Here is a 25,051-nt window from a genome sequence, read left to right as displayed (position 1 = left end):
CATTTATGTCTTTGATAAAGAGAATAATGACAGGAAGTGAGCCACAAGACTCGAATGGTGGTAATATGAATCTTAGTCAGGCTTGACACCATTTGACACAAATGTAAATGAGTCTGTGAAAGATAGATGTACCATCAGGTTTCAGTAGGTCTATGGCCACAGCTAATTGAAAACATGCTTTACATTTTTGTTTTCCTTTTTTGAAAGACACATTTGAATTGTCTTGAATTCAGAAAATTATTTGTTTTTTTTATTAGTATTTATTTTTATTAGTTTATTTATTTGGGGGGGGTTTAGACTCCCTAGAACCCTGAAGGTTCCTGGACCCTATTTTTAGTAGAGATTCATTCTTGCGATTTTAATTTCAGTTTATCACTTCCCAAACCTCCCAAAGACTATGAATTCTCTTCTGCTCCATGGAAGGAGTTCGTAGAGGTTGCATGTGTGTTTCAGAAACACATCTAGCCTGTGAATTTCTGTCGTCCCGTCCAACATTCCATCTGAGAGAGAGGTACAGAAAGGGAGACACTAAAAACAGACAGAAAGATGGAACAGACTCCTAGCCAATGACAGACGACCCACAGATGCCACTTGGCATTGCACTGTTTGAATTGGCCTCTAAGACGTGAATGACCAAATCTCCCAGATCCCAGAATTCTAATTTATGGCATTTTATCTTATTCATTTTTAGTCAGAAATTACATATACAGTGATGCAGGAATCATGATTTCATTATTATATACGTTTGCATTGCACAGCCGTCAAGGGGACGGCAGGAATAAAGAGAGAGCAGGGGGAGGGAGAGAATGAGAAAAGGGGGGAAAAAATGGCACAACGATGTCATAATCACAATCGCCAAGCCGGGCCGTTGCCATGGAGACAGAGACATGTGAGCAGGCCGATGGCATTCACAGTGAGGGTGCTCCAACCTGCTGTTCACTTCAAGCACGGAGAGAGGGAGTATTTTTAGATAAGAGATGCAGCGATCTGCGGAAGGGAGGAGTGACCCAGAGAAGAGACGGAGGTGGGAGAGAGAAATAAAATGTTGATGTGGTACATTAAATCTAGCTGTGCTGGAAAATCCTGATGGTAGCTGATTTTACCTGGTTTCTAGGTGGTCTAGATGGCTGGGTTTCAAGCTGGAGCTGGTGACCTTGGACCAGCAAAAAAAAAAAAACAGCTATCATTTTTCAGAAATCACCTTGACCACCTTAAGCAGATTTGGGCCAACGTTTCCAGCAGATGAAGATAATATCAGACGTAATTCATGTTATGAAATCTCAGAATTGTATTTGGTTTTTTAAGAAATTATTCGTTTTGTATTCATTTCCCTGTCGTTCCAAAAATGGCAATAGAAGCACCATAAACAGTCAATATGACTCATGCGCTATATTCCATAGCTGCGGCCCAAATGACGCACTGCTCTATACATTTATACACTATGTACATATATATGCACTATGTACTCAACCATGTGGTGTATAAATGGAGTCTGATTGCCCCTCCCCCTCCGCTACGTAATTAAAGCTGCGACAGTTGAATGCATGAAGTGTCCAACATTACACATTTAGTTTTTTGGGTTATTTAAGTGCATCATCTGGGTGTTAAAAGTGCACTTTTTCTGTTTGGTATTTTTAGTGTTAACACACCACTCGCACTATTTGTGCTAGGAAACATCATAGAACAGTGATTTGGGATGCTGCTCATGTCTTCTCAAGCCATACGATAGCTTTGTGTGAGAAACAGACTCAAATTTAACTTGTATCAGTTAGCTGATAACCACTGTGACCAAATCATTGAGTCAGAAAGTTCAGTTTAATAACCAGATCAGCTTTTTTGAGGAAGTTGTTTTGATTTATTCATTTATAGTTCATTCATAGACTTGGATATGGTGAAAATGATATAGCTAGACTTTATATAGTTATATAGGCCTAGCCCTAGACTCTTACGGTGCTTTTTATTCTTTTTTAAGAGCTCCTGTCACTATGAACTGTCTGTTTGTAGGTCAAAAAGACCTACATAAAATGTTCTGTTCCACAAAAGAAATGGAAGTAATAATTGAAAACATTTTCATTTTTGGCGTAAACTATTCCCTGAAATGAAAGGAATGAGAGAATATAATGTACAGGGTGAGTAGATGAAAAGAGGGAGATGAAATAAGAGGAAGTGAGTGGTTGTGAAAGACGACCTCAGTAGGATGGGGGGGGGGGGGGCTGAGGAAGCTGAATATGACTAAACAAAAATGAAAAGAAAAGAGAAGCTGAGGAAAAAAGTCAATGTCTGCAATTTTGCTGCATTATGTCCTACTCTACCCAACTATGATGTGCACAATTTTCTGTAGTTTTTCCAAGAAAAAAAAGAAGTTGACAGCAGCACCAGCGGAGAGACAGATGGGCAGTGATCACTGTCGTACATTTCTTCCATCAGCAGTTTTTGATATAATTATGATTTCCCACTGCAGTAGAGCATGGGAAGGGATTGAATCAGAAAAAGAAATGAGGGGAGGGTTTTTTAATCATTTATCTGTAAAACTAAAGTTTGCCATCAGTCAGAATTGTGTTCGGAATGAATGATTAACTTTATCTGTATTAAGCAACATTGCTGGAAGGAAAAATCTCGTCAGATTTCATCTGTAATGTGTAGTAAGTATATTTCTAAACTTGGGCTGTGGAACTATTTCCAAATCTATTATCATGTAATAAAATGTAAAAATCAAATTAATGACTAAATTTGGCAATGAATTAATCACATTACTTTAATAATCATATTGAAGTAATATACTAGAAGGACTGCTGTGATTCAACCATATATAAGCACAGAATCTTTCAATATTTGTGAACAATTCTGCTGAATGATTGGGTTGAGTGAATGTTTCAATGATTCACTCACAAGTTTAGTTCCCAAACGAGTCTGTGTTTTTTTGAACAGATCAGTTGAATGAATAATTCAAGCAACTCATTCGCTTGTCACTTGTCAGCACTCACTTGGTAGCGTCAAATGGAAAAAGTGGCTTCCTCTATTTTGCTACTCTGCCCTCAGTGCTTATAACATTGGTTTTAGAAAGAAAGAAAACATATTTAGATCAAAGATGACCCTAAACAGGAAGCTGTTACCACCAGATATTCAGCAGATGTACACAAGTGCTGTCTAAAGACTCAGGGGTAAACTCTGCTTCTTTATATAGAATGTCACTCTTTTTCCTGCTTACTGTTGTAGTTCTCAACTATTATAAATGAGCCCACAGTGATACACCCATATGCTGGTGCGGTTTCAGGCCCCCGGTCTCTCTGACGGAGAACATGATGCATGACTGTATCTGTATAAACTGCTGCTTTAGCTGCATGGTTAGTGGTGTCCAGAGCTATAGGGGGAAATATCTTCACAGAAGAAGATGACTTAAGCCCTGGACTGTTTTCCCAAAGGTGTGTTATTTCCACTAGCTGTCCCAAATGAAACTCTGAAATAATGATGGTCTCCCATACACTCCATCTGTCTGATATTGTTTGGCGTGTGAGAGTAGAATGAGTTAGCACCTGCTGGTAGATGTTATAACTGCACCATCTGGACCCAGAAAGCTTCTTTCTCCATTGATAGCCATTCAAATAGCTGTGTATTCTGATACAACAATGTTTTTTGTAACTTATGTATTTACTTGGTTAATTTTATTTTTAAGGATTTAAAGTAATTAAATGAGACTGCACATGCACATTTTTGACCCCTGCACACCATCGTGACTTCATATTCAGATAATATTGGATAATTTGGTCTTTTTATTAAACTTATTTCAGGTTTGAAATGTCACATAATGTGACTCCCCTAATACATAACAATATAATTAACTTAAGTTAAAAATCCTTAAAATACTTTAAAATGTTTTATGATTATTTTGATTAATTGTTTTTATTATGTTATTTTTAATTGTATTATCATAAAAGTATTATCATTTCTTGAAAACGGTGTACATTTTTTCAAGTCCATGTGAAACCAACATTTCTAAGAACTTGGCACATGTGTTTTAAACTACAATTTTACAAGATCTTCAATCTTGTTTTTTTATTAATCTGTGCTTCTGATGTTCATGTCTTTCTTTCTTCAGTCAAAAAGAAATGAAGGTTTTTGTGAATAACATGAATTGCATGATTTTTCTCCATATAGTGGACTTCAATGGGAGCCAACTGGTTGAAGGTCCAAATTTCAGTTTCAGTGCAGCTTCAAAGGATTCTACAGGATCCCAGCCGAGGAGTATGCTTGTCTTTCACTAGCTCGACCTCATGCATTATGCAATCATGTTGGAAAGGTCATGCGGGACGTTGGTGGAAGTACCGACCCAGTGTTTACAAAGCAAACATGCAAAGAAAGTCAAACGCCCTTTACAAAAAAGCTAAAGTAAGTTAACGATGTCAGATGAATTTGAAGTTGGAGGAGAAAATGAGATGGCGTTTTTTGAACGGAAGTACACAGACGAAGAACTAATTACGTAATGCATGAAGTCGCAGACACACATCGTAGAGCTGGTGGAAGACGAGCATTTGTGGTTAAAAAGTATATAAATCTTTTTTTTGTTTGTTTAGAAAATGACGAATCGTTGTGCTAGATAAGACCCTTATTCCTCAGCTTGGATCGTGTAGAGCTATTTGAAGCTGCACTGAAACTGCTGTTTGGACCTTCAACCCATTGTCTGCCATTGAAGTCCATTTGTATTCCATCTGTTGTTGCTCAGTGAAACAATATGCAGCTTGAATATAATCCAGGTTAGGAAACGATATAGACCCTGTCATGGTGACTAACTGTATCTGAACCCAAGTCTCCTGACAGCCAGTGTTAATTAATTCATAATTCTTACAGTAATTGTTACTCTCGGTGTGGATGACTTACTGCGTCTCTTGCAGAGAAAAGCAAAAATAAAACTTAAAATACTCTATACATTAAACTTTGACTTTGTTTTCCCAGGTCTTCACCACATACTCGAACGAGGACTATGACAGGCGTAATGATGAGGTTGACCCCATGGCGGCTTCTGCCGAGTATGAACTGGAGAAGAGGGTGGAGAGACTGGACCTTTTCCCCGTCGAGCTGGAGAAAGGTACTCAAGCCGCCGATGGAGTTTTCCTGGCTAAACCTTGTGTGTTTTTAGAGCCTATGTGGTATGTTGTCTTAATGATCCTTAACTTCCTGTTTCTAAACAAACTGACTGAAGCAGCTTGTTTTGCTCTGTAAAGTAAGCAGCTTTCGCTGATTAGAAAATCGGAGGGGTCAGGCCCTCTCTCCTAAAGCAGTCTGGCGGTCACCATAGCTACAGTATGTGAAATATCACAGCGTAGACATAGAGGAGTTGTGTTCAGCTGTGTAGTTTTTATATTGCAATGGTAATATTTTAAATTACAACCAATCTGGGCTAAAAAAAAAAGTAATTAGGAATAATATCATTTCAAGAGGATTATTTAGAGTTGAATGCATTTATAATTGCTAACTAATTATAATCTTAAAATCTGCTCAAATGATTTACAGTCACAGGATTAGTCACACTAATTCCAGCTCTTTATCCCAATATTTAGTTATTGCCGTCTAAAAGCCTTAAAGCTCTTTGAAGTTTGCATTTACAATTTCAAGCTAATTTATTTTTTTTGTATTTATTATTTTATTTTGATATTTTTGGCTTTAATTTCAAAGGTTAATTTTAGTCATTTTATGTGCTTTTAAAAAAATGTTTAGTTTTTAATATTTCCATATAGCTTTAATTTATTTGCATTTTAGTTTTAGCAGTTGTAGTACTTTAGCTTAAACGTATTTATTTCAGTGAATTGTCAAGACAGTATTTCTAATTTGCTTTAAGTTTTTTTTATTTTACTTTAAGTTTTTCATCTAATATTTATATTTCATTTGATTTCAGCTTCATTTTAATTATTTTAACTTAAAATTGTTTTAGTGTTTCAATTAACATTAACAACACTGAGTTAAAGAAAGTTTTGTTATATTGATCATATGACTAGCTGGGTAAATAAACGAATCAGTAATTTCCATAGTATTACATTCTTAATTTCTTCCTGGTTAAAACTTTGAAAGATTTCTGTCATTTATTCACAATTTTTTAATATATGTCATTATTTATGCATGTATAACACAAAAACACGCTGCTCTTTTCTATGTAATGAAAGTATAGTGAGCAGGGGCTGTCAAGGTCCAGAGAACACCATAAAGCAGCACTAAAAGTAGTTGATGTAACTCATCTGCTATATTCAACATCTTCTGAAGCTTTGCAATAGCTTTGCATGAAGACCATACTGGAATTTAAATGTCATTTACTGAAAAATGCCATAGCTCTGAAATCCTGCTTAGAGCCATGCATTTCAGCCCGGGCCCAACGGACCCCAACTTTTTACGCCCCTAGGGCCGGGCTTCGGGCCAATTTTCACGTCATAGTTCAGATTCGGGCTGGGCCTTGGGCCTGTTTTAGGCTTCTCCTTACTTTTATATTTTAGACATCCATCAATTAGTGATGAAAACAAATTGCTGCGCTGGTGGAAACAACACGAGACCATGCCACGACTGTCAAGAGTGGATCGACGGTGTTTAGTGTCCAGCAGCAGCAGCACGCGTGCCGTCAGCGCAGCTGAAGAGTTCTGCGTTCAGATGCACGCAATAGGCTAAAGTTTGCCGCAAAGCCCCAGCAAACGTATTTACCATGAATGTGTCCGGGGGAAATAGTAAGGAGATATTTGAATTATTTACTGATAAACTAGTGTTTCCTGAGTCCGTTTCGCAAGGATGAAGATGACGATCCTGACTCGCCATCTCCTCATTAGACGCACTTTTAGAGAGAAATGTATCTTTATGGATTAAATAATGAGTTTTTGTTTTCCATTTGTTTTATTTCATTAAGTAGTAATTTAAGGCTTTCTATAGATATATTTATCATGTCTGAGGCATGTATTCGCAGAGTTTCGGTTCATTTTTGTGAAACGCTCCTATTCTAGACGAGACGGCAGAAAGCGTATCATGTTTTGTTTTCTTTATTTTATAAAAGCACAACGTTGATATTGTGAGTGCACACAAATAAAAGTAGGCCCTTTACAGTTTCCGAATGATGTATTACTCTTGAAAAATGACAGCGTATCCACTGAAAAAAATCAGCGTCTCCATGTCCTGCAAAGCGCACTTTAGCTTCCACTCTCCGCACAAACAATTGGATATAAAGCACATTTACCTAGGTTTAACGTTTAAACATTGTTATATGCTTGAACTGTTTTATATCTATACATTTTATTTTAGGCAAATCATGATGATTTGAGAAGGCATGAAATTAATCAAACATAGACTATGATCAGCTCACTGGCTGCCGCTGGCCGCTTGGTCATTACTTTAAAAAAAAAACAACTTATAACGAACAAACAATGCTCCAAAAGTTTTTCTAAATTAATTTAATAAAAAAAAAAAAAAACGAAGCAAAATATAATCACTTTGCCATTACATACAAAACTGAACTATTTTAATAGCTGAAACAGTAGTATAAGCTGTTTTGGGAGAAGGGGGAAAAAAGACGGGGTCGGTAATTCTGATAAGATGTCGGACACGGGCCGGGCTAGGGCCTGAGCGTCTCGGGCTAAGGCGTAAATTTGAGACCCGTGCAGAGCTCCAATTCTGCTTGTACTTCTGCGTCCTAATGCTTAATGTTGTGTTTGTTTACGAGAAGTGTTAAGCAATTATGTGAACTGTTAGTAACACCATGATTCCTTTCAAACAGATAAAGACGGATTGGGAATCAGCATTATCGGGATGGGTGCCGGCGCAGACATGGGCCTGGAAAAACTGGGAATCTTCGTCAAGACAGTGACGGAAGGAGGAGCTGCCCACCGAGACGGAAGGTCAGTTAGAGAATTTTTATGAGTGATATTTATATGATTTGAGTGAAAATGACAGTGAAGAGAAACTGGGATTCCTATACCTTCTGTCAGTCTGTACTACCAGACTTTCATCGTTCTGCAAAATGGATTAAATTCCAAAGTCTCAGAGGAATCACCAGACATGCAGTGGAAACTGTGAGGCTGATGAAACAAAAGTGTATCTGGAGTTACACTTGACCGAGTATTAGTCAAAACATATGTGCATTGATAGAGGAATGGCGTTTATTGATCTATAATGAGTAGAATCTGACCTTGCAATGGCATTTGAGCTCTTCAGAACCTGGAGTGAGTCACGGAGGTCACAGACAAGCTATTTCTGTCAAGAGGTTTGAAAAATAACAGCAATTCAGCCTAGAGAAGCCCACTTTTGCTTATGACGTTCATTTAGATCGCAGGAGATTCAGCAAGTGTTAGGGATCTTAATGAAAACTCATAACGTTAGTTATTTCTCTCCGGTCTTGAGTCAGTAGGTTCATGGTGCATTGCAGTGGCTTCTTCCTCATTTTGGCATGACAGTTAGAAACAGTCCACCTGGAAGCCACAGGAGACATAATAATCTAATAAGCCAATGCTGAAATGAGCTGTCGCCACACGTGTGACAGAAGTGCTTAGATACTGAGTGGGTCAGACTTCAGCTTTCAGAAATGACCTCATCCTCACTCTCTGGCACCTCATTGGTGCCCCTGCTGTCTATCAAACAGGCTCTTTTGAATGGGACTGGATAGTTTGACTTGTTTTACGATCGATCATTTTAACGGCTTGGTATTCAAGAAGAGGTTTAGTTAAGTGAGACACTGATTCACTGCTGCTGTTGGTCAGTTTTCAGACCGAATAAATGATTCATTTGGCATTTTTAGGTCCTTTACAGTATTAGCAGCCATTTTACAGATGCACTTTTCCTCCCTGAGCTGTTATCTTGGTTATTTGTCCTTTCGATAGGATCCTGGTGAATGACCTGATCGTGGAGGTGGACGGAACCAGCCTGGTGGGCGTGACCCAAAATTTTGCTGCATCGGTCCTCAGGAACACCAGCGGCACTGTCAAGTAAGGAAATTAAACATAGAGTTCATTTAAAATCTCACAGGTCTCAAGTGAAGGTTTGATCGGGTCATGTTATATTATATTATTTTAGTTATATTGTGTGTGTGTGTGTGTGCGTGTGTGTGTGTGCGTATGTGTAAGATTTTTTTTTTTACTCATTTATTTAATCAAAAATACAGTCAAAACTGTATTTTTGAGAATTATTATGAATTGTAAAATAGCTGTTGTATATTTGAATGTATTTCAAAATTAAATTTTTTCCTGTTCTGGCAAAGCTACTCCAGTCTTCAGTGTCCATGATGCTTCAGAAATCATTCTAATATGCTGATTTGCTGCTCAAGATACATTTTTTTATTAAACTTAAAACAATAATGCTGTTAATACTTTTATTGAAACCTTTTTTTTCTAAAAGAATTTAAATGTTGTCACATTTGTTCAACATACTGTGTCCTTGCTGATTCAAAGTTTTGCTTACTTTTTAAAAAAAGACAATTTTACTGATCCCAAACATTTGAATGGTAGTGTGTGATTTAATTACATATGACAAGAAAGTATCCAAACCATTTTTAAAAATTAATAAAAGCACAACTGACAAGCATCTGATCTTGTAAAATGTTTGATAAGTACTCCCACTCTATAAACAGAGCATGTGTGATCGTGAATTTCGAAAGTGAAAGTGAAACTAAAAAGCGATGGTGCATTCCAAAGCAGTTTCAATGCCCCGCATATTAATAGCGGCTCCCTGATGCCCGCATTTTATATACAGTATAATTACTCAACGATATAACTGCATGAGAAAGTATTGAAATAAATATTTTCCCTGTTTTTCCTTCCTGTGAGCTACTGAAATGAGCCGCACTGTGAAACAGAGCTCAACATTATTATTCATGACCCTTCCAAATAAGGTAATAACAGACCATTTTGTTCTAGGGACAAATCCTAGGCTTGTAAATGGATATGTAAAACCGTTTCTGGAGATTTTTTTTGCCCTTACCTAAGCCGCATACCTTCTATGTAGATATCAGAGAACAATTTAAAAATTGTATCAATGCTTTCTATGGCACCTTTAACAAAGATCTTAGACCTGTACGGTTGTATCAACAGTCACGATGAGGGATTGGGTAGTTGTGTTCAAACAAGCTCATGCATCTGCGTCCTGTTTTCTCTTAAGCTGTTCTGGCTAGGTGTGGATGGTGCTTGATTGTAGTGCAGGGAAATGGAAAATGTGATTAATAGACGAGGCTTAAGTCCAGTGGGAGAGAACATGTTTAATAATAACTTTTATTTTTGTGGAATACTTCAGCACAGAGGCGACTGACAATCAGTTGCTTTTCAATAGGATGCAGTTGAAGGCATACAGCAGGATAGTAATAAAGTTTGTGATCCTTTTAGGCTTTGCAGGTCTTTTGCTTCCTGTAAATCATCACAGTAGAGAACTCACTTAAGGAATGACAGCTGGTTCACTAGGTCATATCTGATTGGCTGGTGTTTGTGTTGCAGGTTTGTGATTGGCCGGGAGAAGCCGGGGGAACAGAGTGAAGTGGCCCAGCTGATCCAGCAGACACTGGAGCAGGAGAGATGGCAGAGAGAAATGATGGAGCAGCGCTACAACCCCTACATGGAAGAGGACGAAGAGGTAAAGCTTCGTCAGATAGATGCATGATCGAAACTTTAACAGACAACTTTTTCAGTTTGTGGCCAATGCAGATTCAGTATAAGTAACATGGGATTGAATTAAATAAATATATGCACTGCATGTTTCAGAGTGAAGCGCAGCACTGTGTTCATTTACACATGAGCGGCTCACGAGCTGCTGGTGTTTGCAGCATCTCAGAGTGGTTTGGTTCGCAGTAAATGCTGCTCCACACAAACTCATCTCTGCATCTGCTCTGAGTTTGGGTGGCTGTAACATGCATTTGGAAACTAACCACATGCCAGCCATTAAAAATTAAAAAATGACGACAGCCATAAATATTGTGAATTTGTATCAAATTAAAAATAACTCTTTTATATTTGAATATATTTAAAAATGTAATTTATTCCTGTGATGAATTTTCAGCAGCCATTTCTCCAGTTTTCAGTGTCGCATGATCCTTCAGAAATCATTATTTGAAAAATGACTTGTAATGAGAAGCGTTTGTCACCAAATAGAAGCTTTAATGATTTCCTGCAGTTTTCCATCAAAATAAAAGTTTAAAAATGCCATACGTATTCATATTGTAATTTTGCTGTTGTAGTTTAAAAATGAAATAAAATGATAAATTAAATACTTATTTTACAGTGGAATATTACAATATTAATATTTCTTATTTAGTTTTTATTTAGTCATTTGTGTATTTTTATTGTATTATTTTATAGCCATATTCATAACAAAACTACAGAAATGTGTAGGACTACAAATAAGCAAAGATTTCAAATCACTCAATTTTAATCGCAATTCATTTTTTTCCCCAAAATCATGCAGCCCAATTTTTTTTTTTCAAATGTTTCCCACCACATGAATATTTTAACCAATTCATTGCAAAGATTTCATTATATTACAGTAAATATTTTGCCAGTGACTTTGAAATAGACCTTTCCCTGTCTGTTGACACAAGCTTTTCTTACGTACACCCAGACAGAAAAAAAACAAAGACATGAAACTGTCATCGATGTCATTTACAAGTGACCAGACTTGTCAACAGATTTCTTGAGAATAGCTGTATTTAGCAGTGGTGGACAAAGTACACAGATCAAGTACTTGAGTAAAAGTACAGATACGTATAGTAAAATATTACTCCAGTAAAAGTCAAAGTACTGCTTTTTAAATTTTACTCGAGTGAAAGTACAAAAGTACTCTTTTTTTATGTACTTAAGTAAAAAAGTACTGATAGATAGATTTATTTTGCAATTTTATGTAGACTACTTAATTTAATTTTATATTAGCACATTTTTATAATCCTAGTGCCCAAAATACCTGTAATTTTCCCAAAATGACCACTATATGGAGTCAAGATATATATATATGTTGTTGATATGGACTACGTTGATAAGAGTGATGTAGTGATGTTCACTGTGAAGCGTACACTGCGATGTACCTGAGAGAAAACAGATTTGACCGTCTAATTTTCCCCAGTAAGAAAAAAAGTGTTTTAAAACTTCTTGTTTTGCAGACCGTCAGTTATATATGACATGAGAATTAGGCCTGAAGTTAGGAAGAACATTTTAAGGAAAATATAATTATATTTTCATGATTTTTTTCTTCTCAAACCTTGTCTGTGGTGTAAAAACACCCCTGGCCAAATCACTTCACACTTTGATAATTACTGTAATTACTGTGTTCTGAACATTACATCAGATGGAATCTGTCTGGGTGGCTGAATAAAAATATTTGGACTTTATATCAAAAAATGTCCTCAACTTAGCACCCGCAAGCTTGTTAGCTAGACAGTTAGCATTAGCTAACAATATTTACTTATTTTCAGTATGTTATGAATAAACATTCATATCTGTCTGCTCGGCTCGATGATCTAAACAATATAAAAATTTGTACTGTTGATAAACAATATAAAAACAGACGTCACATAGAGCTAAATGCATAGCAATTTAATAAAACTGCTAACTTTACAGCAGCGGGGAATATGAACGTGCATGAGTTATTTTATTTAATCTGTGTTATTTTAATGTTTTGTTTTTTGACCTAAAACATAGAGACACTGACATTGATCTGTGTGCATTCAAGCATTTCAGTGGGCTTAAATAAATCACCCTTTATAGCAGATTTAGTTCACAAACAACTGACAGTTTTGACTTAAATATGATTTTCAGTTACAATAATTAATCCTAAAATTCGACATTAGTTTTAGCAGCATCAGTTGCGCGCGTGGGCGCTCACAAGATCTCCAGTGTTTACTTGCGAGTTGAGTTCAGTTCACTGGAGACTCGCTCTAAACGGATCATTTGAATCAGTGAGTTCAGTTCACTGGAGACTCGCTCTAAACGGATCATTTGAATCAGTGAGTTCAGTTCACTGGAGACTCGCTCTAAACGGATCGTTTGAATCAGTGAGTTGAGTTCACTGGAGACTCGCTCTAAACGGATCATTTGAATCAGTGAGTTCAGTTCACTGGAGACTCGCTCTAAACGGATCATTTGAATCAGTGAGTTGAGTTCACTGGAGACTCGCTCTAAACGGATCATTTGAATCAGTGAGTTGAGTTCACTGGAGACTCGCTCTAAACGGATCGTTTGAATCAGTGAGTTGAGTTCACTGGAGATTCGCTCTAAACGGATCATTTGAATCAGTGAGTTGAGTTCACTGGAGACTCGCTCTAAAGGGATCGTTTGAATCAGTGAGTTGAGTTCACTGGAGACTCGCTCTAAATGGATCATTTGAATCAGTGAGTTCAGTTCACTGGAGACTCGCTCTAAACAGATCGTTTGAATCAGTGAGTTCAGTTCACTGGAGACTCGCTCTAAACGGATCATTTGAATCAGTGAGTTCAGTTCACTGGAGACTCGCTCTAAACGGATCGTTTGAATCAGTGAGTTCAGTTCACTGGAGACTCGCTCTAAACGGATCATTTGAATCAGTGAGTTCAGTTCACTGGAGACTCGCTCTAAACGGATCGTTTGAATCAGTGAGTTGAGTTCACTGATCAGCGGCAAGGAATCAGAACTCCATCGGTGACAGAATGGAGAAAAAAACCTTGGGAGAAACCAGGCTCAGTCGGGGGGGCCAGTTCTCCTCTGGCCAAACGAACCAGCAGTTCAATTCCAACTGCAGCAAAGTCAGATTGTAAGGGCTCAAAGCGAGGTGAAGAGTCGAGTGACTAATTTCAGATAATGTTTTCTTCAGAGACCATAATCATATACGTTTAGTTATCTGCAACAGCATGTTTTTCCATCTATAAAATATTATTTTCACTTATGTGACAGATTTATGGGGGGGAATGATGCTAGACCTTGTTCTTGGCAATGCATCAAAACACCTGAGGTATTCACTATTTTTATGACATGTTTAAAATGCTCAAAGCTTATAAATCAAGTTATATTAAAAGAAATGTGGTTTTACCCATTTAATTGCATTAATCTAGCTGTACCCCTTAATGATGGGTTATTAAAGTGATAAAGAAGTGGAAGACAGGATGTCAACATTTCTTCACCGAGACTCTTTCAGAATCATAAAATCAGAATAATTATCTCTGTTTTAAAGTACTGCATTGCTTTAACACGTTCATGCTGTACATGTCTCAGAATTGTCCTCCACACCTGCCCACATTGCCATGGCGTGAGGGGAATTGATTAATAATTCAGATGTTGAAGATTCACAGTTCTCGCAGTCGGTATTCTTAGAGATCTTGGGTGTGAAATTAAGGGCAGGATTCCAGGGCAGTGCGTCTCGCGGCTAGATTTGCCAGCTCAGTGCCCTCTCAGCGCGTTCTCCTCCGCAGCACTGAGCTCACCTCAGTCTGATGTTGTCTTAACGTTTGAGAGATGCAGAAACAGGCAGTTTGTCTGCTACTTCACCCACATGGTGGAGTTCAGACCGATGCATAGACTTGGGCAGACAGAATGACAAATTGGACTTACTGAGATAGAAAAATACATTTGTAAATACAGAGACCGCTTTCCTCTCCGATATATATAAGGAAATTAATACTTTTTATTTACTAGTGACAGATTAAATTGATAAAAAGTGACAGTAAAGACATCTATAATGTAAAAAGATTTCTATTTCCAATACATGTTGTCCTTTTGAACTTTAGATTTACCAAGGAATCCTGAAAAATGCATGTAAGAAATGTTTCTTTTAACAATCAGCATATTAGAATGATTTCTGAAGGATCATGTGACTGAAGACGATTTAAAGCGATGATGCTGAAAATTCAGCTTTTCAAACACAGGAATAAATAATATTTTAAAATGCAATAATATTTCGCAATCTTACTGTCTTGATTACATTTTTTCATCACATACAGTAAATACAACTTTGGTGAGCATAAGACACCAATTTCAGAATTAAAAAATACAAAAAATTAAATGGTCATAGCTATAAGTAGATAATATATAATAATAAATATTATATAATAATATTTATATTCATATTTTTTATTATATATTTATAATTATTTAATAATATAATAGTTTCTTAATGCAGTATTGTGTAATTAATTAATATGAATCAGACATTTTATAATTGTTTTCATTAATTTCTTTAACTGTATAAAATAAAGTACAGAATAATATATGAATAACAATTATTTAATCTGGAAGTTAAAAATCTATAACCAAAGTATTTTGTACCTCAATCTGAGAAAATTGAGGTTTTTGTATTTTTACTATTTCACAATGTATTTTTTCTAAGAATTTTCCATTCAATTTGTGTCATTTGCTCTATCAGTGACAAGTGACATTTTATAGAGCATATGTGTATGACACTTAAGATACTGTAATAATTTGATTTTCACTCTTTTCTTGTAAATAATAGTTATTGTATCAGTGCTGAACTGATACCAACCTACAAAATAGAGTGATTCCAAAGGTCATTATTAACAAGAAAATGTTTTTCCGAAGGAATCAAGATGTTCACCAGCGATCCTCTCATGACGTATCTCATTAACTGTGGCTGTTTGCCTGATAAGAGTTTACACTGCGTTCACTCATCCAGACAGGGAGTCATTGTGCGGGAGTTTGTCCCAACTTGCAGGGGAAGTCCATTGTTAAAAGGGATGTTTGTGATAGTGGTGTATTTGCAGTGGCTCTTAGAGAGTGTTGGGTGTACGATGGCTTTTTGAGGTCAGAGAAATTGCAGTTTTAGGATGTGGAGAACATGTTGGATGCTTTATTTCAGATTGTTGGGACATGCTTTCGTGGGGGTGTTGCGCAGAAATTCCTAGGAGACTTTGTATGTTTGTTTATGGTCCAAGATATTCTCAACAGCTCTCAAATCATTTCAAATGTGGCACATCAGTGCATTTCTTTCAGTTTGCTTTTGTCTGCCTTTACTTCATCTTCCTGCAGCTGCAGAGTCAATTCAAAATGGTGGTTGGCCAGTGACCGGGTTTTTTGGGCTTTTTTTTTTTTTTTTTACAATGTCCTGGCATGTGTTTTTCCCTTGATCTAATTGGGTTCTGCCTAGCTCAACTCTGACATCTAGTGGTTAATGTTACTAGCACACTGATCAGAAACCAGTACATACCCAAAGTCAAGAAACCGTATCAAACATCTGATACAGAAACTTCTTTAGCTTCAGAATCAATCAATTGAATAAGGTCAGATATACAAATCTCAAATGCACTGAAAAACAGTGTTTCAATATCCGTCTCTCTTTCTTTCTCAATTTCTTGTCCATGTTCAGACGGGTGAATATGCCACCGATGAAGAGGAAGAGATGAGCCCCATGTTTCCTAATGCCATCGAGGTGTTCGACCTGGCAGAGAATGAAGACATGCTCTCTCCTGTGGAGATGGACCCAGAGAAACTTGCACACAAGTTTAAGGAGGTCAGTGGGACACACAAGAAAACTTGTAAAGCTGACCACACATATACACATTACCATAAAAAATATGCAAACCTGTTCATGCTGGCTTGCTTTGGTTTGCCGTATATGAAATTAACTGGGAATGCACTGATAATAAACCAATAGCGACAATACCAACAGCTGCTCATTTTATTTATATTATGATTAATTGCTATGATAGTTTTTAACTATTATTTTTTAACTTAGTTGGTTTAACTTTATTTTATTTTACACTAAAGCTCCAATATGAAAAAAGTTTGGTCTGTATCAATAATTGTTTGTTTGTTTGATTATTGGAGTACAATTCACAAGAAAATACTATTTCAGTTTTTCAACTTTAGAATTGCTTCATTAATTAAATGTGATTTATCTGTATGTACTCAATAATCAAGAAAAAAGTACATCTCTGTGTCTCCAGCTCCAGATAAAACATGCTGTGACCCAGGCTGAGATCCAGCAGCTCAAGAGGAAGGTATGACCTCTTGTGCATGTCATCTTGTTTGCTTGCTTTAAATTGAAGGTTTCAGAATCATGAACAGTTGCAAGAGATCTTTAAACAACCTTTATTTACCCTTGTGACGATCTTTCCGTCTCGCTCTAGCTGGCTCATGCTGAGCAGGATAAGCAGCGCTGGCGGATGGAGAGGGCTCAGTTGGAGCAGACGGTGAGAGAGAATAAGGAGCGGATGGAGAAGTTGGAAGGCTATTGGATGGAGGCTCAGAGCTTGTGCCAGGCGGTGGATGAGCACCTGAAGGAGACGCAGGCGCAGTATCAGGCGCTGGAGCGCAAGTACAGCAAAGCCAAACGCCTCATCAAAGAGTACCAGCAGAAGTGAGTGCAGGGGATTGGGGATATTAACGGGTCAGACTCAATGGTAACACTTTATTTTAAGGTGTCCATAATACAATTACCTAATTAAGTACTTAGTAGTAGCCATTGTACTCTCATGAAACACAATGTACTTACCATGTAACTAAGTTATGGAACAGCCTGTACTTACAGTTTGTAATTATGTAGATGTAACAGGCAGATACTGTTACACATATGTAACAGACCGAGTCTGTTACACTGCTACTTATGTAACCAAAAGATTGTTACATATGTGTTGCAGACTTTATACAACATAATTATAAATGTAAGTACACAGACTTAAGCTACTTAAAATAAAGTGTATCAAGATTATACTTAAGTCTTGTACACTTAAACTATACACCTTATCCAGCTGCACTTTAGTTTGATTTAACCCACCAGTACACAGCTTAAATACATGTAATACCTTTCTTATTACATTAAAATGACAGAATTTGACACAGGCATAAGCTACTTAAAATAAAGTGTATCAAGATTATACTTAAGTGTACAAGTAGCTATGTAACAGTATCTGCCTGTTACATCTACATAATTACAAACTGTAAGTACAAGCTGTTCCATAACTTAGTTACATGGTAAGTACATTTTGTTTCATGAGAGTACAACGGCTACTACTAAGTACTTAATTAGGTAATTACTCTGTATTATGACACCTTAAAATAAAGTGTTACCGACTGGATATAATGACTTAAATCAGGATCACAAGACAAAATAAGCGTGTTCGTGGGGTCTGTGATTGAAGGAATTAGACAAAACTCCTTCATGTGACCTAGCGAAATGGTTTAAACCATGTTGTGCATGTGTGTGTGTCTTAATGCAGAGAGATTGAGTATTTGAAGAAGGAGACGGCCCAGCGCAGAGCACAAGAGGAATCAGAGGCCAGCCACAAGGTGGAGACAGAAAATCTCCAGGAGAAGGTGCGTTTGAAGACCAGTAATTCCAGAAACAGTTTGCTGTGTGATCCACAAGGGTGAAAGCAAATACTAGTATTATATTATGTTTATTAGTGGCTCTTGTTTTTAAATCTTTAAACAGACAGGCACCTACTTGCTGTACATATCAAGCCTTCTATCTATGCATAATCCTTCGAGATCCCTCAGATCTTCAGATCAGAGGTTGTTGACTGTTCCTAGGGCAGGAATAAAACTGAGAATTGATCTGGCTTTTTCAGTAGTTGCGCCAAAACTGTGGAACAGCCTCAAGTGTTCAAACACTTTCTGATTTTTAAATCGAAGTTGAAAATGTGTTTGGTTTCCTTAGTTTTTAATGCATTGTAGAGTTTCATCTCCTTCATGTAAACTGTGTTTTTGCTTTGGTTGTTTGAATGTTGTGGTAACACTTTAGTCTTGGGACAAATTCTCGCTATTAACTAGCTGCTTATTAGCATGCCTATTATGAACATATTGGCTGTTTATTAGTACTTATAAAGCACATATTCTGCATAACCATATTCTACATCCCTAATCCTACCCAATGCCTAAACTACCTTACTACAACACCAACGTTTAGAGCATATTTAAACACAACCGAGGTTGACCAAAGTGCTTTACAAAGAATAAAACACAAATAAAATTAGAGAAACAAGGCCATCAACAGACAAATAAAATCAACAGAATACAGTAAAAAAAAAACAGGAAACATACTAAGGAATGTTATAAGCCAGGGTGAAAAAATAGGATAAAGGTCTTTAAATAGGATTTAAAAATACTAATTGATGGAGCACGTCTGATAAAGGGAGGAAAGCTATTCCAAAGTTTCGGTCCCCCAGTAGCGAAGGCGTGATCACCACGATTTTTAAGTTTAACTCTAGGGACTATGAGTAGGCCAAGGTCACACGATCTCAAGGTTCTAGACGGGGTATACGGAAACAACAAATCAGTTAAGTATTTCCGGTTAAGGTTTCCCTAAATCTGTCATTTAAGACTCTTAGCAGAGCAGATTCAGTGCTATGTCGAGCTTTAAAACCTGATTGAAAGACTTCATTAATGGAGTTTTCTGACAAGAAAGACTGTAGTTGAGCCAGTACAACTTTCTCCATAATATTTGAAATAAAAGGAAGATTTGTGATGGGCCGAAAATTGAAAAGAGATGTAGGATCGAGGTTCGGTTTTTTAAAATATGGTGTTACAGTAGCCTGCTTAAGGCAGACTGGTACAGTACCAGTTTGTAAGCATTTATTAATTACTGATAACAGACTTGGGCCAACTGCATTCATAATTTGTGTAAGAAAAAAACAGAGGAACTATATCTTGTGGACATGATGTAAGCTTGAGAGGATCCACAATTTCCTTACAGGAGTGCAAGTTGAGTGGCTCAAACACAGACCATGTAGAGGAGTATAAAGGAGCATCAAGCAAAGTATAACCAGTATGAGACATCTGAGATCTAATAGCCATAACCTTGTTTGTGAAAAACTTTCCCAAACTCTCACAAAGGAAAACAGAGGGCTCAGGGAAGAGTTTGACATGGGGATTTAAAGCAGAGTCAATGGTGGAAAAAAGGACACGAGATTTATGCTGGTTTTTAGTGATCAGATCAGAGAAGTGTTTGCACTTAGCAGCCTTAGCTGCCCTTTGGAACATAGTAAGAGAATTTCTCATGATCTTATATGAAACCTGCAATTTATCCTTTTTCCATTTGCGCTCGGCTTGTCTACAAGCCTGTCTGAGAGAACGCGTTGTTTCGTTATGCCAGAACACTTGCGCCGACTTATGACTTCTAAGCTTCAATGGTGCAATACTGTTCGAGATAGAGGCACAAGTAGTGTTCAAGTAACTGAGATGTTCATTGGCATCCAAGTTGTGCAATATAGATTCCATTTATGAGGAATCCCATACCTCATGATATGCTGCAATAAACTTTTCACTGGAGCGTGTGGTGAAAATATGAGACATACGCTTCATGGGAGTTTGACCAAGGTATGGCACAGAAAAATATACAGGCATGTGATCAGAGAAGGTTTCATTGCTTATTGTAATTTCCAGTACTGAAAGTCCATGAGTTAAAATCCATTAACTAACCATTAATAAGCAGCACATTAGGTGTTTATTGAGGCAAAAGTCGTAGTTAATGGTTTGTTAATAGCAAGAATTGGTCCTTAAAATAAAGTGTGACCAATGTTGTTATCATTTTCAGCACTGTGCAGCACTTTGGTCAACTTTTAAGCTGTTTGAATTGTATGTGTCATGCGTGAGATGTGAGCACAACAAAACATTTTCGTCTAGCATATTTACAAACTATTGTTCAAAATTTGGGGTCAGTTTTTTTAAGAATGAGAAATCAATTTAGCAATAATGCATTCAATTATAATTTGCATTTATTCATGTTGCAAATGCTTTTATCCAAAGTGATTTATAAATAAGGAGATCAAATTTGACAGTAAATTTAAAGAATCCTGAGGGAAAAAATATTTTTTTACAAAAAATAATAATAATGAATGAATGAATGAATGATGCATTTATATAGTATACCTCTTCGTTAACAATATCCCCTAAAATAATATGTTATTTCTTGTTTTAAATAACAAGGAATAACAAACAATTGGCCACATATATATATATATATATATATATATATATATATATATATATATATATATATAAATGTTCATATCAAGTGCAACTGGCCTGAACTTCCATGTGTTTCTATCTCAGATTACTGACTTGGAGTCAAAGGTTGGTGCTCTGAAGAGCTTGGAGCCATCGTAAACCTTCCTCTGTGGAAATGACGGAGAGAACGACTTGAACTCCGCCCACTATACCCTCCGACCACATTTTCCCTCCATGACCTGAAAAGCCTTGATGAACTACAGGAAACATGCTGAGGGGATATTACCGGGGACAAAGAGGGGACGAAACACACTGTACCAGACATCTGAGGGACGTCTAGCCATCAGGAGGCCCTTTTTATAGTCATTTAATCATGTTCTCCATTTCTTTTTAAGCGCCCTAAAAGGTATTATGAGCCTCTCTGCTCTCGGCAGGAATGTAGAACCTCTTCGTTAACAAACGTTCACTCACTTGCTTGCAGGAGAAGAACGAAACGGTTGCCGGACAAAGTCGGCACGGGTGCCCACACGCAATCTTTATAAGTGTAGGATCGGAGCGAGAGGCGTCCTGTATAGCAGTGACTGACAAGAGAACTGTTTGTATATATTCTGGCATATATTGAAATATTAAAACCGCTTAAGCAATGTCCTGGGGGGAGGAGAAGGGGTAGGGGCTTTACTTTTCACATCTAGGCAAATAATACAGTGAAAATGGTCAATTTTTGCATGGCAAAAGAGAGGGTTTTTAGGACAAAATTGGAAAACAGGGTGTGAAAAGTGTAATCTTGACATTTAGAGTTAGCATTCAGGGGCTTCTCATGTTTGCTTTCTGTGTAAAAGACGTGTTAATGGAAGTAGAATAAATAGGGGCTTATGGGTGATGTTTCTTCACAGGAGGAACATCACGCTGTGCTTGAACTCCAGTGCTTGTGGTTAGTTGGTGCAGTGCTTTTGTGCCTCGGTCAACCCTGCAATGTCGTCTGACTCTGTGACGTGACAGAGTAAGACTTCTGCATCAATCAGAAATATGGCCTTGTTTTATTGCTACCCAAAACCTTTCACCAGCCCTCTCTGTTTAAGCAGACTTGTAGTGTGTTTACTCCAGTGTATTGGTCTCTGAGGGCCACAGTAAGTGCACTACAGAGAGTCCAGGAGAATCCTAAAGTTTTATGCTTAATTCCTCCTCTGTCCTGATGGACGTGGATTGATTCAGTATTGTCATTCCATACACTATGATGTGGAATCTCCTTGTAGTTGGTTTGTGGTATTATAAGCCACTTTTGTACTCCTGGGAAAACTGGAATTTGACACAGGAATTTGGAAAAGGAATTTGAGACTTTAATAATGTCACCTTTTTCAAGTCAAATCCACAGATGGTCTCAAGTTAGCATGTTAGAGATACTGAGCCTCATTCATAGGACACAAGCAGAATTTAGCTGTTAAATATTCGTTCAAGGCGTTCTGTGTGACCCACCTCCACGTAAATGTAAGGGATGGTTCACTCAGAATGCGTTTTGCCTTCTACTACGTTGCTTTTTTGTTATTTTTCTCTGAGCTTTGCATTTTTAACACACACTCGTGTCAACTCTACGCTCCTTTTTTCTTTATTTGTTAAACTTCATCATGCGTTTGTAAACGGAAGAACGCCTTCTGTGTGAACGGCCCCCAGTCTGTGGAGCGCAGATTATTTTGTTTAGTTCAATTCTCAGTTGGGCCTCTTGCATCAACCATATTAATGAAAGAGAATCGAGTTTTTTTTTTTTTTTTTTACATGCCAAAAAAACTCTTATTCCTGGCTCAGTATTGAAAACCTTAAAGAGTATTGGAGTTCTTCCCATGTTTGTGTTGTTCAGCTTTTTACAAACTGTTCTCATTTTACGTGATTTTCATAAAGTTTTTAGTATTTTTTGTTTGTTTGTTTTACATTTGGTTAAAATGTTGATCAATCAACAGGGTAACACTGAGATACAAACGATGCTGCAGAGTTTTGTGAAGCGATGGTGGGAAAATCACACAATAGGAATCTTTGAATGTCCATCATCCTAAACCGCAATTAGACTAATTTTTCGTTGTTATAGTCACCTAAAATCATTTTTCAAGCAAGCGAGAACAAGCACTGACTGGAAACGATTTTCTCGCTCCATGGGACTGTTATCTCAGTTTAATTTGTTGACTCTTTAGCCCTATAACTAAGGAAGCCCACTGGGTTGACAAGGCCCTTATTAGCAAAGATATTCCAACAAAACGGTCATATTTTCTGTGTATAGTTGTGTTTACTGTGAGCCTCTGTTTGCTGAAATGTAATGTGCTGACTAGTACACAACGACCTTGTGTATGGATGTCCAGCGGTGACAGTTGAAACATGGAAACGTTAATTTCTTATTCCCGTGCGTCACACTGTAGAAACAAGCAAACTGGGTTATTATGGAGGTAACGGACACTTTGAATCTTTTAAACGCTTTTAAATTTTACATTTTAGCTTAGCTTAGCTTAGCCGCTGCCTTTAATGAAATGAATTTGCTTCCATGTACAGGAAAGAGCGCTGTGTTTTTCTCCTCAGTTGCTGGTGTAATAGTTAGTTCCTCTTTATTTTTGGTGTCTTACAGTGCATTTAAATCTAATAATAAAATGAGTACAAAATAACTCAAAGTTTAAAGATGTTACGTTACAGTGTCGTTAAACAAGCAGCAACTTGTTTGTATCTTTATTGGAGGGGGAAAAGTGTCTACAAATGCCACAATTTGTCATTTGATTGTAATTGCCATAATTATGACATTAGCGCATTTGTCTGACACCTAACATAAAGCGGGAACACCGATTAGTTGTTTTACGAACTCGACTCCATTTACTCTGTGCTTAGTTCCTTTTTTTCTAACCCTGCCATGTAAATTGCTACAACATGAACCAGAGGAAGATGTTTTCCATTTCAAACGAATCATCATACTCGGTGATTGCATAAGTACTGTCATAATAAATGCAGAAATGTTTGAATGAAATGAAATTTTGTCTTTTGTTTATTTAGAAATGTTGTTTTGAAAGTCAATGTTCGAGTGGGTTCACATGGCTGAGCAATTGCTGTTAAGTTATGTTTTAAGTTCAAATGTATTGTTTCTTGTAGCACCTAGCGATATAGATATATTGAAACATTAATATTTTTCTGTCCTTCACAAAAATATATATGTATAATGTCAACAGCACAAAAACAATGCCGAAAAATTATTTCTGCTATTCCATTTTTATTTTTATTAGTGCTGTCAAACGATTAATCGCATCCAAAATAAACGTTTTTGTTTACATGTGTACTGTGTATATTTATGTATATATAAATACAAACACATATGAATGAATGATGCATTTATATAGCGCTTTGTGTATTGCTGTACACCCAAAGTGCTTTATAATAGCATTATAGAGTATGATTGTAGAGTATATGTTTTGAAAATATTTATATATACATTTATAAATTTATATTATACATATATTTAATATATAAACATAACTTATTTTTCTTAAATATATGCATGCATGTGTTAATACACATAATAAATATACAGTACACACACATATTTCATAAACAAGAAATTTTAATTTGGATGCGATTAATCGTTTGACAACACTAATTTTTATTATTTTCATTGTTATTATTTGTCAAATGGATCCAAGCTACGTACTGCATGTTAGGAAAAAGACGGCCTTCGTCATTTTAAAGAAATCCACAATGTCGGAATCGTGTTTGAATCATTCTTCGGAGTCGATTCTTTTCAAAGAATAAACTGATTTGAATGGTTTGTGTTTGAATTCGACTAATCTGACTGCAGCAGAGTCAAATGTTACAGTCAGAGCAAGTCACAGTTAGGCTAATTGAATGAACAGGTCCTGTTTGACTGGAAACAAAAAAAAGAGGGTAATATGAAACTCGAGCGCTCTAATTAATATCCAATAACGTCTGAAAATCATTTTTAAAATCTTTAGCTAGAAAGCTTTTTGATTTTAAGAAAAATATATATTTTTAAAAAAAACAGCATTCTTGCGCCATGTACACATACACAGTGAGGCAGATCGTCTCGAGTGCTCATCACAAGAGGCTTTATTTTAGATGCATCTTTGACTCATGTCAAGAAAAGGGGGCGGGGCAATATTGCATGCCCCGCCTTCTGTGTCTTTCATTGGACATGTCTGAGTTTCAGATAA

At 36.8% G+C, this 25,051-nt stretch overlaps 1 protein-coding gene across 1 annotated transcript in view; it reads left to right on the top strand.

The window, feature by feature from the left end:
- LOC306868917 (neurabin-2-like) overlaps positions 1–24,160 on the top strand; it is a 44,274-nt gene extending 20,114 nt beyond the window's left edge. Inside the window, exons 3-11 of the mRNA XM_079415390.1 lie at positions 4,951–5,083; positions 7,742–7,862; positions 8,841–8,945; positions 10,443–10,578; positions 16,282–16,425; positions 16,862–16,915; positions 17,045–17,274; positions 18,134–18,230; positions 20,967–24,160. Of these exons, the coding sequence (XP_079271516.1) occupies positions 4,951–5,083; positions 7,742–7,862; positions 8,841–8,945; positions 10,443–10,578; positions 16,282–16,425; positions 16,862–16,915; positions 17,045–17,274; positions 18,134–18,230; positions 20,967–21,020 (1,074 nt within the window). The 3' untranslated portion in view covers positions 21,021–24,160. The remainder of the gene's footprint in view (positions 1–4,950; positions 5,084–7,741; positions 7,863–8,840; positions 8,946–10,442; positions 10,579–16,281; positions 16,426–16,861; positions 16,916–17,044; positions 17,275–18,133; positions 18,231–20,966) is intronic.
- Positions 24,161–25,051: the final 891 nt, after the last annotated feature.

Source organism: Barbus barbus (assembly GCF_936440315.1).
Source record: "Barbus barbus genome assembly, chromosome: 4".
NCBI classification, from domain to species: domain Eukaryota; kingdom Metazoa; phylum Chordata; class Actinopteri; order Cypriniformes; family Cyprinidae; genus Barbus; species Barbus barbus.
Note: the sequence above shows the minus strand (reverse complement) of the source record. Positions and strands in the feature narration are given on the sequence as shown.